This window comes from Platichthys flesus, chromosome 1 (genome assembly GCF_949316205.1).
Source record: "Platichthys flesus chromosome 1, fPlaFle2.1, whole genome shotgun sequence".
NCBI lineage: Eukaryota > Metazoa > Chordata > Actinopteri > Pleuronectiformes > Pleuronectidae > Platichthys > Platichthys flesus.
The window spans coordinates 8,355,136-8,375,126 of NC_084945.1; the positions used below are offsets into that span (position 1 = coordinate 8,355,136).

At 42.0% G+C, this 19,991-nt stretch overlaps 1 protein-coding gene across 2 annotated transcripts in view; it reads left to right on the plus strand.

Annotated features, from left to right (window-relative positions):
* Positions 1–19,991, plus strand: part of LOC133935331 (protocadherin-9) — a 191,814-nt gene that overhangs the window by 42,452 nt on the left and 129,371 nt on the right. For both annotated transcript variants that reach the window (XM_062381244.1, XM_062381250.1), the window contains exon 3: positions 13,600–13,701. In XM_062381244.1, the coding sequence (XP_062237228.1) occupies positions 13,600–13,701 (102 nt within the window). The remainder of the gene's footprint in view (positions 1–13,599; positions 13,702–19,991) is intronic.

Sequence of the window (19,991 nt, forward strand, 5' to 3'; positions counted from 1 at the left end):
TGTGATATGGACCAAACTAAAGAGTCAAAATAACCGAAATATATTATTCTCGAAGATGGTTTCTGTTATCTCAGACAGGTCGTATCACACGGATGAATGTTCAAGTGCAGATTGTTCCCCTTAACCTTGATTTTATTAGTAACTCGATGGTATAAAAATGGGATGAAACCTTGTGATTGACAACAGAGACTGACTTGCAATTGGTCAAAAGGGTGGGCAGGACCTTAATACTGTAAGACTACCACACGATCTCTGGCCGGACCCATATCTGAGATATTTCACCTTCATATTTGTCCAACGGGAGAAAGTTCAGATTCATTGTCCATCATAATATACAGTTAATAGTCTAAAGTCACAACCGACTTGCTGCGAGGTGCAACATCACGCCTGCCATGATTTAAATTATTTAAATATGTGAATTTTAATTTAAGTTTATCAACAATCATTCTGTTTTCTGTGCAACTGTGCATCATCAGTTCATATTTAACTCATTTTCATGCAGGAAATAATCTGACTGAACCCCATCACTCAGAGCACAGACACTCATTATTATGCATCATCTTGCTCTGATTTTCTTAATTAGATAAACATTGTTTGGTGCAGCAATGTAATTAACGAGTCATAATTTCTGCTATTTAAGTTTTTCCAAACTCAGATTTAACTATTTCCCACCACACTCTGCTACGAACACATCAAGGTTTTATGATAGAATGCTCCCAACATTTCTCCTAACCGTTATTAAATCGATGCAGGTTGGATGTAATTGAATCACAGCCCACTAAACAAAGTAATAAGGCAATCAAATAATGCATGCAAACTGGGTTACTGGGTGAAATCACATCACTTCAGTGTGACTAATAAGAATTGTTTGTATGCAAATGTGTCCACTGCCCTTCTGGCGTTTACCTGGTTCCTGTGCAAGTATCTTCTCCTCCATTGTATTTGACCAGGATCATATTCAGAGACAGAAACACTGAGGGATTTCATAAAGATGATTTTATTGTGTATAAATGGCTTTGAACAAGAAGACATTTTTAATATCCTACAACACAAATCAAAAGTGAGGACTAATTTAACCACAGAGACGGAGAAGAAAGTGTTATGCAAAGAAGAATCCACCTGTAACCTCAAGATACAGTTTGCATTCAGAGACTCTTCCCCTGTGGACGTGCACAGACATCTTTGAAGCTGCGGGTCCCTCACAATGCTGCATTGTCGAAGCTGCAGCAACATAAACATTCACAGATATTTACCCACCAAGATGCGGTGGATGCTGACACAGCCAAAGAAATAAGAAAATAGATGCTTTTCTTTTTCTTTTTTTTTTTTGCACTGTAACAGTAAAAAAAAACCTTCTGTTCAGATACAGGTGGAGTCTTCAGAGAGACAGTTACATCAGCAAGGATAATAAACCCCAGAGTCTCATTTGAATGCACAGTGAGCAAACAGTCCACCTCAAATTATAACGATGGTTTGTTGCTTTGTACGTGTGTGTGTGAAAGAGTGTGTGCGTGTGTGTGAGTGTGCGAGTGTGGGTGTTTAGTTGTTCTTGAAATTCTCTGCATCCCAAACAGGATAGAAGGAGCATTTAGAGAAATGTAAATCAAATCAGTCTGCAATTCCAATTTGCAGCTTGGAGAAGTGATGCACCTCATCGCCTCCATCTTCCTTTAAATTTTACCTTGACACTGAACAACACAGGAAATATATTTAATATATCAACCCAGAATGTATTCAGTCAGGGACGCTTTGCTATCGCTGAACTTTCTCCAGGCTCTCAATCTTCTTTCTTTAAACATGGAAAAATAATGAGACTTTGGCTTTACTGGTAGATTATGAATAAGATGTATAGACCAACATTTATACAAATACAACTGTAAACTGCCCATTGATTTTACCGAAGCGGTGCAGAGCAGAGTGAGAGCATTAACCCGACGGAATGGGGAGCGGGACGAGGAAACCTCTATTTCATTTCAATTTGATATTAACAGAGAATAAATTCGACAAAATAAAAAAGGGATGTTTCTTATCTGACCCCAGAAAAGAAAAGAAATTAACATTTTCTAGAAGTTGGTTTAGTGACTGAAAGTGGGTTTGAGAGCTTGATGGCATAAAATGTGGCCGAATGATATCAAGTGGTAGGCATAACATTTCTCAAAAAACATTTCCCCTGACATCTAAATTTAATTTAATATACTTAAGTTATTAATTCAAGCTTGTTTATGAATTCAGAAATCTCCATTTGTCTGTATGTCACTCAGATATCTCAATAATTGTTCATCTTATGGGCTTCACACTTGGCCTGTGGACTGTGAAGGGCCAGAGGAAGTGAGATTGGATTTTAGGTACTAGTGGCTCCTGGGACTCATCAAAGTAAGTGACGCCAATCTGGACCACAAGCGGGTTCACGTCCACTGATTCTCCAGTGGGGGGTTCTGCGTCCTGAGTCGAGCTTCATTGAACTTTGAATAAACGGGTGAACAGCTCTTTGTGCAGCAGCGGTGGTCTTTACTCGCTGTGGCTCAATTACTGGAACCAGTTTCACCACAGACCAAACAACCAGCCCATTCCAAACAGGGAGGTCAATGCAGTGGTGCATGAATCTCGAAAAAGGTGATCACCGAGTACGAACTGAAACTTCACTTAAGTCCCATCCATACCCACTCCAACTTACATCTACAAATAGAAAAATGTATATTCAGAACCATGTAACATTAAATATCTGTAGTATCTTCATATAGATATACTACTAGCACATAGGCAGACCAGCAAACACATTTTTAAGACACAACAGGGAACATCTTTGTGACCATCAGGACTTCTGAGGTCGCTCAGTTGTCAAATCCACTGAGGAATGAGCTGCATAAGTAAAACAGAAAAACAAGGCGTACGTCTCACACTTCAAAAAAGTGCTGACAAGTATCCGTATTCTCTCGCACTGAGTTGTTAAGCTCCGGAAAATTTAAAGACTCTCAAAGAGCATCCGACGTGCTGACAGACTCACATCCACAAATCTTTTCCGCCGATTGATGACATTTTAATTCGGATGTCTGATAGCCGGGCCCTTGACTGAGTCATGTGGTCACCCGCCTTACATTCGGCACCCTGCTGCGACTACTAGTGTCTGATAAGAAAAAACCGCCGAGCAAAACAACAGCTTTCAGCAGCAGATTTCACAGTAGACTTATAACCGTGGCGTGATCGGATCCACTTTTTCTTTTGAGAAAGAAACAGAGACGAACGCTAACGGGAGTCACAACTTTTGGAAGGATGTCATGTGGGATCACAAGTGGCCCAGCAGTCCGATTTCACCTTTTCTCTATCTATCTGTAAATTAAGTTAGAAAAGAGATTTCCACTTTAAGCTGTTTCAAATGCCCACATATCAACAGAATGCTATCCAGAAAATAAGCTACAGCAAAGCCGTTAAAGCAATAATGGATATTTTCCTGTTTGTTAAAGCTCGAGCACTTTTGTGAGGACTTTCATACATTCAGTAGTGAACTCATTTCAGTGTTGCACAAGGACAATCCCAGGCACAGCGCTCTGGTCACTGATAGATTCACAGACTTCAGCTGTTTCAGACTTCAGCTGTTGACTAGACAGAACAACCTGCAGAACACTGTGGAACATTTTGACTTAGTGGGTGACTGTCATTTTTTGAAGAATGAAAGAATCCCCAGGAGGAACGAGGGTAGGAGCTTATACTTTTATGGCAGACAAAATTATTTTCTTTTGTAATGCACACATATTAAAAGACATGTCTTCTTTTAATTTCTACCATCATTTTTACGTTAGAAATCATAGTTTGAGGTGGATCGGATCTGAGGTTGGGCATACGCCTCGTAAAATGGACTCCAGGGGGAAATGCTCAGATGTCTTAAACAAAGCACTTTTTTTTTCTGCATCACCTTCTTCAATTCTGCGAGTTCCTTTGAAACCGAGCAGCGGCACCGGGATGTCGAGACGCAGACGGAGGCAGATACACAGAGACGAGCATGAGACAGAAAACGTGTGAGATTTGTGAGGATTGGTCGTGGAGCTGTAGGAAACATCACGAAGCAGAAGGTTATGTGTCTGTCATTTTTTTTTTTATTCAAGGGATTTCGTCTTCTCTGGTTGCTTTTCGTGAGTTATTACAAATTGATACTGTTCAATTTTGAAGGAAAAGCGAGGTTGAGTTTTAAAGAAATTAGTATATATGAGCAGATTTTTTAAAGAATGTTTTAGTACTCAAGGAACATACACTATTAAAAAAAATATTTGGTTAAAAATAAGATACAAATCTCTGCAGTACTCCTACAGATCATGTCCATATTAGAAAATACCAAAATATACAGTTGTCAGTATTCTGTTTTGTTTTTAAGTCATGACAGGTCTGAATATTTTAGGTCAATGTAAAATGTTTGCACACATGCACACAAAATCTAAAGTAAAGGAATATAGATCAATGGACTTTTATGAAGTCTAACAGCGGTTTTAAACAAACAGAAGTTGATCCATCCAAACAAATATTTGTTCCCTAAAGAAGTCTGAGGAAAAAACATCTGTAAAGTAAATGAAGGCCAGAAAAGTACACAACAGTGACCACTAGGAACCCATCTTATGTCTGAAGGTTCTGCAGCAGCCTTCTCCTTTTGTACATGGCTCCTTCAAGAAGATTCCCTGTGTAACACTATTCTGAGGTCAGGAGACCGGAGTGAGATGAACACTTGACGGAGAAAGTTTTCTCGAGGTTCCTTCTGCTCACTCCTCGTTTTCATTCATTCGGCGCAGTTTTATTTTTGTTTTGCAAACATGGTAATTCTGACTCATCCTCTGTGTATGAGGAGCTCTTGGCTCAGGCGGACGCTCTACATCGCAGAGAGCAGCATCATTTTACTGATGGGAAAGTTAACCCCCAACACATCTGACTTGAACGCGGCGGAGGTCACGAGTCGGCTCGACATCTGTTCGACCCACCTCGACCTCCACCAGCTGCTCTGGCGCCTCCTTCTTCTTCACAGCTCCTTGCTTCTTCCAGAGCATTTGTCTCCATAAGAAATAAGCTCTGAGGAGACTGGTTCACGGTTGATGTGGAACTGCAGAGTGGGAGAGGCAGTCACGAGGACTCTCCACCGCAGGAAGGGGGAGGTTTACTACTTTATCTAACTGTGGAGAATTGCAGCGTAGTTCCTCCTGATGGCCTCAAGCACACACACAAACACACACACACACACACACACACACACAATCAGTTCCATATTAGTCTATCTCAGTCAAACCTGATTGAAGGGACCCGAACCTTTAGCTCTTCCTGTCCGAACCCGATCTGAGCCCGACACACTGAGTGTTTTTTTTTCTTGTTACAGTAGTGACAGCTTGTCCGCTTACCCTGGCTCCACGTGCACGAGCAGACTGAGCACATTGTCGATGACCATCACAGGACATTGTTTAGGGGTGGATTGTTCGCACAAACACAACATGTCCCCCCCCCCCCCCCTATACAGAGCGCTACGGTCGCACAATGCCGAAGATTAACAGTATGGATGGCTATTGTTCACCTAAATAACCATAAATCAGGAGCGGAGAATAGAAAAGCCGTTAACCTGACATCCACCATGTTACGTCTGCGGGCCAATTAGTATTTCAAACTGTGAATGTTTGCTGCTGAGTAATTGATTGGCAGACGTGACCAAACCAAACCCGAACACCGTATATCCAGTTTGTTCTGTTCGACACACAAACATCTGTCGACCTTAAACAGCTCTTTGAGAAAAAAAGAAAGTTTACATTTCCTTTTCCTCAAAAGGTAGAATCCAATTAAATTAGCCCCATGAGGCTCTGGGCCACTGCAGCGGCCCGGGTTCGATTCCAGCCTGAGACCCTTTGATGCATGTAAGCCTAAAATGCCCCCCCAAATTAAAAACAAATATATATATAGGGATAATGTACATCCTGGACCTGGAGCTCGTCTTTGTCCCGACCAGCATATTGTGCCTTTACTAGATTCTCCCTCTGTACTGGTGTTGACTTTCTTATATTCTGCTCATTTCATTCATTCAGAATTAGTCTGTTTGTGCGTGAATGTTGATTTCAGACCCGGTCCCTCCCCTCGCTCTCCGCCAGATTGTGGTTGTGCCGTGTGCCTTTAACTCGGTTCTTTAATCCTGATTGTGTTTGTGACCTTGCCTGTTTTTCTTTTTATGTGTGTGTGTGTTTGCACTTTGCAATTATTTTGCCTCAGCCCAACCCTTTGTACTTTGTTTGCCTGCTTAGATTTTTGCATCCGTAGTTTATTTTTTTATTTTTGTAAGTATAAAGACTCTTTGCATCTGCCTCCTGAATCACGCTCCCGGGTCCCTTTTCAGAGAACTGTGACAGAAAGAGACTCTTACAGAACAGATGAAAGTCAGGGGAGAAAAAAAACAAGAGGAAGAAAACAAACTTTTCTTCAGTCAACACAAATGTCAAATTAGTTTAGCTAGTCTGTAAGAAAAACAGGCTTTTAAACAGATGAAATGTTCAGACAGGTTGCAATTATCACGCTAGCAATTTGCAGCAGGTTTATTCGGAAGAACTGACCCTTCCAGCGCCTCGGCCTCATTTCTGCATCTTAGAACACAAGTGATTCCACCTGTGCAGTAATGGCGGTGGATTGTTTTGTTAATGCTTTCACCGTGTTCTCCGGGGGCGACCCGCAGCGTCCTGCCTTCTCGGCCGCACACCGCAAATTCAAGCAATCTGCTCATTATGATTCTGCCACAAGTCCGACTGGATTCCTTGAAGCCATTAGAGGCTTGTTGGAAATGGTTTGGGCCGGCCTCGGCATCGACTGTAATGACAGGGACAGGGTGCGGGGCGGGGGGGAATCAATGCTTCTCTGTGGCTCAAGCAGGAAACTGTAGCAGCCAGCCGCTCCCCCCCCCCTCCCCCATCGAGTGTCGGACCGCTGTCTCTTTCAACCACTTAATTGATCAAGGTTTTATTTATCCTGTCACAAGACTTTAACCTAATTTGTTTTCAATTCACTCACAAAACACCTTCATTGAATAACCAGTGCACAGGATTACATTTAGTTCCCCCCCCCCCCCCCCCCCCCCCCCCACATTGTGTCTGTGTTCATTTATATGTAGCAGGGGCACTTTTAATATCGTGTAATTAATTACCATATCAAACATAATCAGTATAATAATTATTGCGAGAACAAACAAACAAACAAACACACGTACACACTGGGGTCTTTTTCATTAGGAGGGAAATGTCTGTTTTTGTGTGTGTTTTAAAACGGCAGAGGGCTAAAGGGCTGAGATGAATCCCTCTCCCTCTCTTCTCTCTCTGAACAAAGCGGAGGTACATCCTGCACATCTTCTCTCCTTGGCGACTATGCAAAAGTTGTCCTTGTAATTGTGTGATGTCCTTTACTGCAATGCCACTGCATGCACTTCCATTACATTTCTGTCATAAAAAAACCTCCTCACTGTCGTCAACTTAAATGGAATGTCAATACTTAGTGTGCAGAATGGGGAGCGTGGAAATGGGCTTAACACTGGGACCCGTAAACATAAAGTTTAACGCCGCCACCAAAGCAACGGCCAATCACTGCTTTGCAAATCAGAGAATGATAATCACCGATTTTCTCGTCCAGCCATCTCAACAGCTTAGCATAAATAAGTTAGTAGCACACTCTTGTGTGCTCTCGTTTTCTAATCATAACCAATTTCCTTCCCTGCAGTTCATTTTTCTTTGCATTGCACACTTTGCCTTTCTGTGCATCCAAACAGCACCCCCCCCCCCCCCCCCCCCCACCACTGCTGTGCACTCAGTTTGTTCAGCAGTGGAGTCCAGGCGAATCAAACCAGCTTAAAAAATAACACTAGACCAGAGCAGCGACGCTCGTCAACGTGGTGACAGGCCCGACGTGCTGGCCCATGAGGAGGACGACAACCAGCTTCCAACTCGGTATTCATTGTGATCTCTGCTTTGCACCTGTCAGGTTCAGGGACTGTACATCCGTCAAAGTCACAGCGACAATATCCATCCACAGACAGATAAACATCTGCCAATGTACAAGCATCTCGGTACCACTTTCTGCTACTGAAGCTGTCTACAAGACACACACACACACACACACACACACTCATATTTTTACTCCCATCTTAGTGAGGACATTCATTGGCATTATACATTCCCTAGCCCCTTACCTTAACCTTAACCATCGAAACTTAATACCTTACCCTAACCCCAATCCTAAACCTAAACCTAAACCTTATTGTAACCCTAACCCTACAACCAATTCTTACCCATTCAAACTAAAATGTCCTCACTCTGTCGGGTCTATGCTTAAAGTGGTCCTCACAAAGATATAAGTACAGGAAGATACACACACAGACACACACTCACACACACACACACACACACACACACACACACACACACACATACACTCTCACAAGGTGACCAGACAACTGGCAGTGCTGTCGCGGATGCTAATCACATTATTGCGTATAACGGAGGGATTGGATTGGGGAATAAGAGACAATACGGTTCAGCTGATCTCCATCTGATGTCCACAGGGAGATTCCCACACCGGGGTCGTTTTATGGGCTCATTTGCATCAAAGCAGCTCCGACTGTAAGTCAGCGGGCTGCTAAGGCACCGACAGCCGTGCCAGCACAGGGCGATTATTGCCATAATATATCAGCCCATACTGGGCTATTTCCAGAGGCAAGTTAGACGATGCCGTGATTGATTTTACGGAGCTGTAAGTGTTAACTATTAACACTACTACAAGTGAAATATGCTCAATGTTGTAGATCATCTGGTCACATGACTCCAGCTTCCAGGTTTTTAGTAGTGTCCCTTAAATCAATCTCTTTTTACAGTTCAAATGATACAAATTCAAATACTTATGGTGCTGATACATGAATGCAATTGGTCAATAAATAAATAAATGTTCATTTTATTTATTTAGGTACCGAAAGAGCTTCTAAATGAGTCATACATTTAGTGTAAGTGTTGTTTTTTCCCTCGTGAGTCTTAACCATAGTCACAAGGTAAACATGTTTTTCTGCTCACAAACACACACACACACACACACACACACACACACACACACACACACATTCACACGCACACACACACACACTTGTTGAATAAGGAATGCTGTCTTGTGATGTCAGGGAAGAGTGCACACAGTGCTATCTCAGAGGTAATTAAACAGAACTAAAGGTCTGCTGTGACTGGGAAGGCTTGGCAGGGCTAGACCAATGGTAAAGCTAATTAAAGTGTGTTTTATCCCCCTAATGAAGCTCATCTTCTCGGCCCACGGCGCCTACACACGGGCTCAGCACGGCAACTTCACGAGTCTGCAGAGACTTTCAGCAGAATGTTGTTGTTCTTACCTCAACGTGTTGGTCACAAAGGTCATTTTGCACCGAGTCTAGAGTTCAACGCAGGGCAACTTGAGAAAACTCATCCAATTAGACGATATGAGACATGATCATTAAGAGAACTACTTCGACATCCTCATGATAATACAGAGACATGTTGTAAGTAACACATAAACCCTAAGCCAAACGTGTTTGTTTAGTTGTGTTTCTTGGAGGACTATGTGTTGGAGGTGCACATGAAAATGATGAACCCAGATGGGACTTGTTGACAATGCTTCGGAACTTGTCCATATGGTTGTGTTGTGTTGAAGTTGAAGTGCGTTGAATTCTTTGCACCATATTAGTACAATTAAAAACAATACAAGTGGTTTGTGGTAAAGATTAGCTTTAGATATGAACAGCTACTGAACCATAGAAAACCATACAGTACAACTTCCTTAGGAACAGGTGACAGCTTCAAATACTCCATTTAAATCTTTCACATTTCACATGCTCCATCTTCATCCCTCTGAAATGAATCACCTGCAGTTAAAGTAAACTGAAAACTCTTGGCCGTAAACACTGTTGGTAGGAGCTTTCCCCCGGAATGGCAGCCTTCCCAGTGTGTGCTGTCTCTTGCCCAGTGCCTCCTGGAATGGTTTTCCAAACCCCCACTTACCCTGCACAGATACAGGTTTAGACACTGTAGACTTTTTAGACGATTTGAGCTTGTATTGCTCAGCCAATCACATAAAACCCATTCTATCAAAAAATGGGGAGTCAATTTTAATTAATTTTGTGGGTGTTAGCAATTCTATCCAGCAGGGGAAGGTAATGTCTTTCATTTGAAATTGTAAGTATTTATTGTGTAGGATTGTGCACCGGGATGTGTGAAATGAGAACCCCCCCTGCTGTCCACCACCGGTCCAAAGAGGCTTGAATATCATTTAACGTGTTCTTGAATTGAGCAATGGTTTCTCAGGAGAATGACCAAACATCTGTACGGCCTCCCGTGCAATTTTAACACGCCATATATTTCTCCGACTCAAAGAGATCAGCTTCTTCTTGGGAGGTCCAGACTGTTGGGATGTGACTGGGAATGTGGGGCAGCCAGTCCCACCCACATCAAATAAAATATATTCCTCAACTCTTGTCCACGGCCGAGTGGATGAGCAGCGTGCCTCAAGCCACAAAAGGGCCAAGAGTCAGTGAGCATAGGCTCTTCATTATTATGCACTTCTGGTTTAATTCCTGTCTCATTTTGGCATCCATTTGTAACGCAGCCGCCCCCACAACACTGCAAAGCACTGGAGTTTCAGTGTGGGACTCTCCATTAGTCATGCCACCTTCAGTCTCTTCAGCCTCTCAACTGGTTCAATTGCGTTGAATCAATTTTCTCCAAAACAGACTGAATCACCGACTGTAAACCTAGCGGACCGAACATTACAACTCCTCTGAGACTATTTATTAAGACGTTGAAATATTAAATTAGTTCATATTTCCAGGTAAATGAAGAGCAAACACATGTGCATCATCAAACTGTACCACTAGTGCTGGATCCAAGAGAACAAGGCTCCTCACGTCACCGCCAGCGCTCCATCATTCTCAATATCTTGTTTCATTCATGCACCTTATACTTTAGTTGTCAGTGTTAACGGTATCACATGCTGCAACCGAGGATTCACAACCATGACTCAGACATGGCGGAGTGACAAATTATCAATTATAATGTGCCAATTTTCACTTCACTCTATCTGTCACCTTTCACACTGATGATAAATTGCCAGATACTTATACATATTTCCACATTCTGATCAGATTATGGGGAAGGACTGCTTTTAACTATACAGACAAGTGGAATATATTATGCTCAATGAGACACTTTCCTCATCTTTCCGCAATTTGTGTGAGAAACGTGAGAAAGGTTTCACGTTAAAATGGTTTTCACACATGTTAGGAGTGCAATGTTGATTTTAACACATTCATTTACTTTTCTAAAACGCACTCTAACTGCTACATTTTCTATATAAACACTGTATACATTGTTTAAAAATACATGATGAGTAAATGTTAATGTTCCATTGAATCAGACTGTTGAACACAGAGAATATACAACTCAACATTTTTCTATCTTAGAAAACGTTCTGCTCTTTCAAATCATTTCTCAATTTCCAAATTCAGCCATTTTTAAAGATAGCGACGGGATGTTGAATAAACTCTAGACAGTAAATGTTGAGGCCATACTGTTATTTCATTACAAGTACATACATATATACTACACTCAATTGAAAACAAATTCAAGGTACAACTTCAGCAGAGCCACACTACAGGATATCTACATGCTGTAGCTTTATAGTAAAGTACTGCAGGTTTGAGGCATATCTGTGTCCAGGTTCTCTAATGACATTAGTCACTATAAGGTAATCGTGTTTGTTTGCTAACTAGCTCGTCATGTTCATATTTAAGAATATTGCTAATTAAAATGCATCTTTCATTTGCACTTTTCATGAGGAACCTGGCTTTTACGCTCAAGTCAGAAAAAGGGGGGTATTTTTAATGAGGAAAATATCTCGTGCTAGCAAAGACACACATTAGTCAATAACTGTGGCTCCGTTTGTTTGTGTTTGACACTTTAGACTTTGCACTCACAAAATGTTGTATTGATTCTCTGGTTAATCTTCAAGCGGCTTCGATCATTTTGAACATGCTGTGATTATGTCTGTCGTGCCCTTTCATCAACAAAAGAAACTGTAGCATGTGGTGTGATGTGTCCCATTAGAGCTGCACACTTAACAAACAATCCTCACATCTTAAATGCAACTTAGCTCTCTCCTCAATTCAGACGCCTTACCTCGGGTAACCAGAAACTATTCAGCCTGTAACTGCACACTGAAATCTATTTCATATTCGCTGATGACATTATTAACTCTATTAATATTCTGTGGAGTTAATTGTTAAGAGGCCATTCTGTCCGATCTGCTTGAATTGTACAATATATTACCTTCAACACAAATCTGTGCATGGGCCTCGATTCTCCTATATATGTATATATGCTATAAGTCATTGTTGAATGAGAATGGATGTAAATTGAAAAGTTCTCTGACTTTATATTCAAAGTGTGTGTTTGTGTGTGTGTGTTGTGTGTGTTGTGTGAGGTTGTTGCTGTTTTCTTGTTTATCTGCATGTGTGTGAGAGACAAGGGAAACTGTTTCAAGCCAATGACAGCAGACAATCGTCAAATCCCTTGGTATTGCTAAATAAAGCCGAATGCAGTTAATACATTCGTTGCCAAATCGTAAACAGACGGGGGGGGGTAAATGCACGTGAGTCGACTATTTTTGGGAGACAGAGAAATGTCTTAAGTAAGCAGGTCTGGCCATCAATATGGCCTTTGCTGATAACAAACACAAGTTGCATTCAATAGCGCTGCAGCCCAGATACCCCCCCCCCCCCCCCGTTTCCGCTCTGTGTTGTTGTTGGTCATCTGGAAGTCAGTTAAAGACAGTGATTTATGCCTGGGGCTTCATGCAGCGTAGCCTCATTACACACAGCCATTTTCAGAATCAGCAGATAATTACAGTATACATCATAGACCTCATGGGGCCCGGCAGATTCAGCCCATTCCCCTGTCCTGTCATTTAGGCCATAAGGAGGGGAAAACTGGATCCCGACATCGTTCTAAATATAATTTGCTCTTAAATGTACATGCATTCTTGTAGAAAATTCATTGTTGAATGTTTAATTGACATTTTTAATTGCTCTACAGTGAATAGTCTCAGTTAATGATTTCTTGCTAATGGTATATCTTTATTACCGATCGAGGCAGAGGGACACCCACTTCTGTACAGCGCCAGGTTTCTACCTGTTAGAAAGAGGTTTTCCTCCCTGCTGTCACTGTGTGCTTGCTCAAACAGAATGTTGGGTCCGATAATACTGTGAAGACTATATGAACTAAATCTGCCCTACGTGACAGATGCTGTGAGATAACTGCAATGATCTGGTGTTATATAAACAAAATGGACTGCAGTTGTTTTATCTTGACCTTATCAAAAGAAAACACACTAGAATCATGTTAAATCGAAAATTATTCTGATACAAATGATAAATTGTGTTTAATTTGAACATATTTTGGAGTTTGTTGGCTCTGTGAACTAATCAGTTTCCGTCCATAACTATTTGTATAAATGACAAACTAACCAAAGCTAAACATCGCGATTCTAACTGAATTTTTTCCCAACTTCTCCTCGAAGGGAACTTTAACTCGTGCCCGAACTGAACTGAACCCTGAATATCTGGACCTTCGTCCACGAGCTGAGCTGAACCCTGAGTACTGGACCCCTTGCACCCCTTTAGTGAGTACCACCGGTCCCGTTTCCCACTAAATAATCACCATGGATCCACTTATCACAAGCCATTCTTTTTGATAACCTCAAATTATGTTCTGCATTCCCCGCAACGGCATGTTAAGCTCAGTTATGAACTGTTAGATTCATTATGATTTCCTCATTCATGACTCCATCCCGGCTCATGCATGCTCCTGTGTGAGCCGTCACCCACACACACTCTGCTGCCTTCACATGTTCCCCATCTCCACACAATGTTTAAGTATTTTTGCCTCTTAGTTACTGTGACACATTGTACTTACAACATCATTAAATTCGAGGCCTAATGCGATGCTAATATTCATGCCATTTTTACTTGAGTAATAAGTATTTGTCTCATTACCTCCATGCTTAGGAAACACAGCGCTTGATAGTCATCTGGGGGTTGGAGGAGGTTTGCTTGTGTTGCTGCGCTTGCACACTGGCGAATGTTAATGATGTCAGTTTTTCTTACTCTCTGTTATAAAGCGCACTATATCAACACTGGGAGGCTTCTTGTAAACTGGGAGTCTCGATATATATTCTGCCTCCACTGTAAACCACAATTTGTTGTCCGTAAAAACTCCTTACTCATCACGTTTATAAGTCAGTGGTGATGGGAGAGTATTATCTATCTATCTATCTATCTATCTATCTATCTATCTATCTATCTATCTATATCAGCCTTAACAATAAAACAGGTGACTATAGTTAACATTTTTTATGGCTGATCAATGTATTACACATCTAAGGTTGGTATCGATCTTAGCCAATCTGAAGCAACATACCTAGAATCATTTTACAGCTGAACACTTGGGTTATGGTGGCAGACAATTGAGGATAATTAAAAGGAAATGTAACGGTGAGTCAGCTGTGTAATGGGGCCGTCCATGTGCTGGATCTTTTCCTTAGTATCGGCTAGTTAGCCTGAAGACCACTGAATGTGTCCACTAATTAGGTTAGTTGAAGTTATTCATGTAATTAACCTAGCGTGAGGGATCCAGAGTTTCAGTTTTATTGCTTTTTTTATTGCTTGTAGTGAGGTTTCTGCTCTGTTCGTTCTCTGCTCATGTCGACCAGTGTGTCTCGCCTTGGCCGGTTAGTATATATATTGTTTATATTTGTGCTGAATGTCCGTTCAACAGCAACAGCGATCACTGAGTACAGAGCTGAGAAATGTTGAACCAGCTATAAAGACTTTAAGCATGGGTCATAGTGGGCGATCTGGACAGTGTTTACACACGGTGGTTCTGCATGCATTACCTAAGTAGGATTTGCCCCGGCTTCTGACTGCATCAGAGCGTGCTGCATGCATTCTGGGACGCAGCTCAGTGGCCTCTGACGAGCAACTTGATTAACGCACATTAACTAGAGTAATGCAAACATAGCCTGCAGCAATAATATACCCACACCTACCAAACACACTATCTCCTAACCCTATCTTTCTGTCGGAAGATATTTCATTTTCAATCTGTGTATCCATTCTTCCTAATTGCATTATTTGCATGGTGTGTTTTTGTCTGTACTCATTCCAAGCATATTTATATCAATGCCCATATGTTGTTTTCAGTGAATAACAGCTGAGTCATTGTGGCAGAACTGATAAACCCCAAAATACACTGAACCACACTCAGTGATTGTAGCAAAGAAATGTAAATATACTGTAACATAGCTCACAGCATTTACACTACAGGAGAGACAACAGTTTTAGAACTTTCTGTTTTACAAATCATCCTCTATCCCTATAAGCGGTCTCAGTTTTCATCGCATTAAAAATTTAACACCTGTTGTGCACCCTTGGGTTCACAATCAGCAAACGGGGAAAGCAAACAAGACAGGGATATAGACACGGCGTAAACACGGGGAAGCCAAGTCCCCCTTACCCAAACTCCCGTGGGCCGGGATCGGATTCCCTGTGCTGTGTTATGCACTAGATTAAAGAGGCTACAGTCATCACAACAGGTAAACTATTAAATGAATCCCTGAGCATGACACAAGAGCCCTATATCAATGTAAAACTCACTGACAGCTGAAGCAAGCTGTTTTTTCCGTGTCATTCCTGTGTGAGCTTGACGCGGTTTGCGACAAAGAAAACATTACTGGAGCAGAAAGACATCAGAAACTTATTTCTGTTGATGTGCTATGTGAGCAGCTTTCTTTGAATTGGTCCGCCATGCTTGATTACATCACCCCCCCCCCCCTTATACATTTGCAAGCACATGATGCTTTTTGACTTCTGCTTGTCCCTCCACACCATACACACCAATATATGAAGCTTCCAACCACAGACAATAGACAAAAGAAGCCAGAAGGGGAGCCAAAACATCCCGGACACGTGCGCTTGACCATTCACGAGTCAGCTGTTAATCATGAGCATTTGCATAGCCTAAAATAACCAATTAAAATCAAACCTGACAGACAACTTGACTCCTCTTGACCATACCGAGGGGTGATGGACTTCCTGAAATGAAAGATAGAAACCATCCTTGTGTTTAGATTTTTCAGTTTGGCCCATGTCCCATTTACTAACATGGAGGAGGCAGGGTTTATGATGTTTTCTGGAGCCAGCCACCAGAGGGCAATCAAGGTGCTTTGGCTTCACTTTTTGGGGAGCCGCCCTGTCGTCCATTTGTATATCTAATGCTCCGGTCGTACTGATATGTTGAATTTAGACCCTATATTGATCCACATCACGATGTTCCTCTTCCCTCCTGATCTGCACTGGAGAGTAAGAAACTGAATTCTTTTTTCTTACTCTCTCTCTCTCCAGTCCTACACAATACCTCATGATGCTTATTTAAGACCTAAAGATGCAGCACCTCTAGATGTAAATACCTCTGATGGTTTCCCTCAGGATCTCTTTTTAAAGAACACAAAGCTGCTTGAAGGCAGCGTTCCTGAATTTGTATGATTTCCTCAAATGGTAAACCCACCACTGATGTAAAGCAAATAAATAGGAACATCGCCCTTTGTTTGAAGATTGATGAACGTTTCTCACGAGTACCAGTCTGACGGTAACCCAGCACCGCGTCACTGGTACAAATACATCATTACAGCCTCTGTTATTGGATCAGAATTTGTGTTAAGTTCCAGATGTTGTGTTTGCAGCTTCCTTTCTTTTCTTCTTTTGTCAACATCAGACTTATTCCTCAAACATACAAATGGCTGAGGGACTGGGATATGATATATGGAGCAGTCTGTGTTTTGTGCCCCCCCGATGCTTCCAATGTCAATATTTTGGCTTTAGTCTGATTTAATGAACGGGATGTCTCAGAGATCTCTCCCAAGCTGTAGTCAATGGGAGATCTCACTGGCTTCATTAAAGCACTGCGTTGTTTGCTTAATGGGCCTCACTGGGCTAAAGAAGCTCAGAGATAAACACACACTCACTGACACACACACACACACACACACACACACACACACACTCACTCTCTCTCTTCCACACACACTTGCACACCATCAACACAAAGGAGGCCCCTTTCTTCCAGCCCAGGAGGGAATGATGACTCTCATTATCGCCTCAAAGCAAGATGGCCACGGTGCCCCTACTCAGCAGCCCTATTAAGTTACCAGACAGCTTTATTGTATTGGTGTTCGACAATTTCCTTTCCTCTGTCATTCGGAGTGCATCAGGGAGCTGTTGTTCTGTGGGGGGGGGGGGGGGGGGGGGGCTGGGAGAATGGAGAACAGCTAACGTGAAATGGCACAGCTGGCTGACATGGTTCTGTCCAGTGGTTGGTGAATCTCTGGGCTGAGTGTGGAGTCGCGCTTGGTCACACAGACACACACTTCCAACGAGGAATAACTTATTTTACGCTCTAGAAATAGAAACGGAAGGAGGGAGGCTTAAGTATCTTAGGTCCGTAAACAGGTCACACCTGTTTAACAGACTGTGTCGTAGTGTTGCAGGAGCCGGAGCAATGCACTATCCAGAATAGATTCCATGTGGACTTCATGTTGATTTATTGGGAGGTTTTCTGCGGCCCCCAAACACACCAGGATCAATACAGTCATCGTCAAATGTATCTATTACCAGTATCTGCAGCACTGGAGCTTCCAAAAGTATTAAAATATCAATGATACCCACCGAAATGTTCAATACACCATCAAAATAAACTGTGATGCAGTCCTTCCCCTTTTTCTCTACTCGCAATACACAATAAAATGTATACAACTCGGGAGGATTGTGTAAAACTCTGACCTTTGAAAGGGACACTTCACCCTGTGCGCCGGTAACGCAGCGGTTTCGCGAGCCTCCACTGCATCAAGGTGACATCAGGCGTGTTGTCAGAAACAATCCCTGTAGGTGTCACCGTGGAGGCTGAAAATGAGCCAATGACAAATACGGTTACGAGGTTTACACGCAGGATAAACGTATTACTCTCTGAAATGTACTTATTGACCAAGCCTGGAAATCACATTAGCAAAATGGTACAGACACTTGGAGCTATTAATGTTGACAGTATTTGGACTTCTCAGAGAGGCCGTGATGGAGTGCTAAATCATATTTGGGCGCAGGCTGAGATGAGAGAGGAGGCATTACGGGGTTTGGAAATACAATAGCCAGTAATACTACAATAATAACCGCAATGGGCTTCCTGGGATACAATGTGTTAGCTTGCACTCCTTGTATTCTTCTGCTTCTGTCAATTTCCAGGAAATGAGAGATCATCAAGTTTTCTTCCTCTCTTCCACTCACACAAATAAAATCGACCATTTTGGCTCAATGTGGCCATTAAGGTAAAACTGTGAAGTGTTCACTTCCGACACTAATATGATGATGTTAGAAACTGCTGCTGCTGCACTGCTGATACATGCTGGTACTTTTTAATGTACTTTACATGTGTTTTTCTTTGCATACATTGTCACCGGTGTTTACAGAATGTAGGTTTTGTCATCAGTCTTTTCAAGGGTCATACTATTTGTCTGATGTAATTCGGTTTGGTTCAATTTATTTGTACATTGCCAGATTACATCACACATAGTCCCCTGGCGCCTTAAGGTCGAGACCTGACAATATTGCAGGGAGAAACCCCCGACAGTTCCTGCAACGAGCCAGTTAGAAAGAAAACAAATCAATATCATTTTGAAACGCTACAACAAAATGACTAAAGCTAGGAAAAACTGATTATCACCTTCCTCATATGTATTTACTGCTGTGGCTCTGTCACACAATATTTCCCAAGAATTTCTTTACTAATCCCAAGAACTGTCCCCCGAGCCATAACTGTGAATAACGCCTCACAGCAACAAAAACCTCTGTTAAACTGCGTGAATACACTAAAAAGAAGTATCCAGACCGTGGAAGCCTTTGAACAGAAACGGTTATTTTCCACAACAATCCCCCTTTCTGTTCGGGTTTGGAAACTGCTGCATGTTTTACAGACTCTTTTGACAGGGAAACTTTAGGAGGATCCTCAGCAGCGATCCTGAGAGAGGTGCAGTTGTCATTGTGATGTGTTTGCCTCAGACTCCGTCTCAATCAGGTCGAGCAGAGAAATGCTCCGTGGACTGTTGAGTGGTGAATGTGATAAAACCAGAGAGACGAGGAAAGGCCTCAAGCGATATTACTTTATATGAAACCTGTTCTGCTCTTTTCTCAAATTCCAAATGATATTGCCTCCATACATTTCGGTGCTTTAGTCAGCTTTTCCGGTTCTCGATGCACTATTCATGATGAGAAACGCCACAGTAATGTTATGGTGAGGTGCACGCTGGCTAAAAGAATTGAAATTATGCTAAATGGAATACCGTGGGAAAGCTAAATTTGTTTATATTCAGCAATAATACGCGCTGTCTCAAAAGGAGATGGCATCTGTAGTTTCTCCTGCGATGCAAATCACTCGTAAATCTACTCTTCCCCTTTTCATTGATTTTAATTCTCGTCTGTGACGCTTCTAATATTACATGGATGATTCTTTGTGCTCAAAACATACAGAGCAATCAATGAAACCCGTGAGGGCTCATTCATCCGCACTCTGTCACCTGCTTGTGACACATTAATGCCGTGTGTGGATCTTACTGGAGACAGAGGCCTGGTGTTTAATTCTTGGATGTTTGCACTGTGCTTGGGTCAATCTTGGTTTGATAGTTGTGTTCTTAAGCTTTGTGTTTGGAAAATATTTGTGTTTTCAATTTGGGGCCATTTCCACAGCAAAGTATGTGGTGGGTAAAACAAAAGCTCACAACAATACCCAAACTAAATTGTGTAACCAGTACTTCACTATACCCATCTTCTCTACCTGGAGTGGAACCCATGTTACCTCCCTCATCATTAG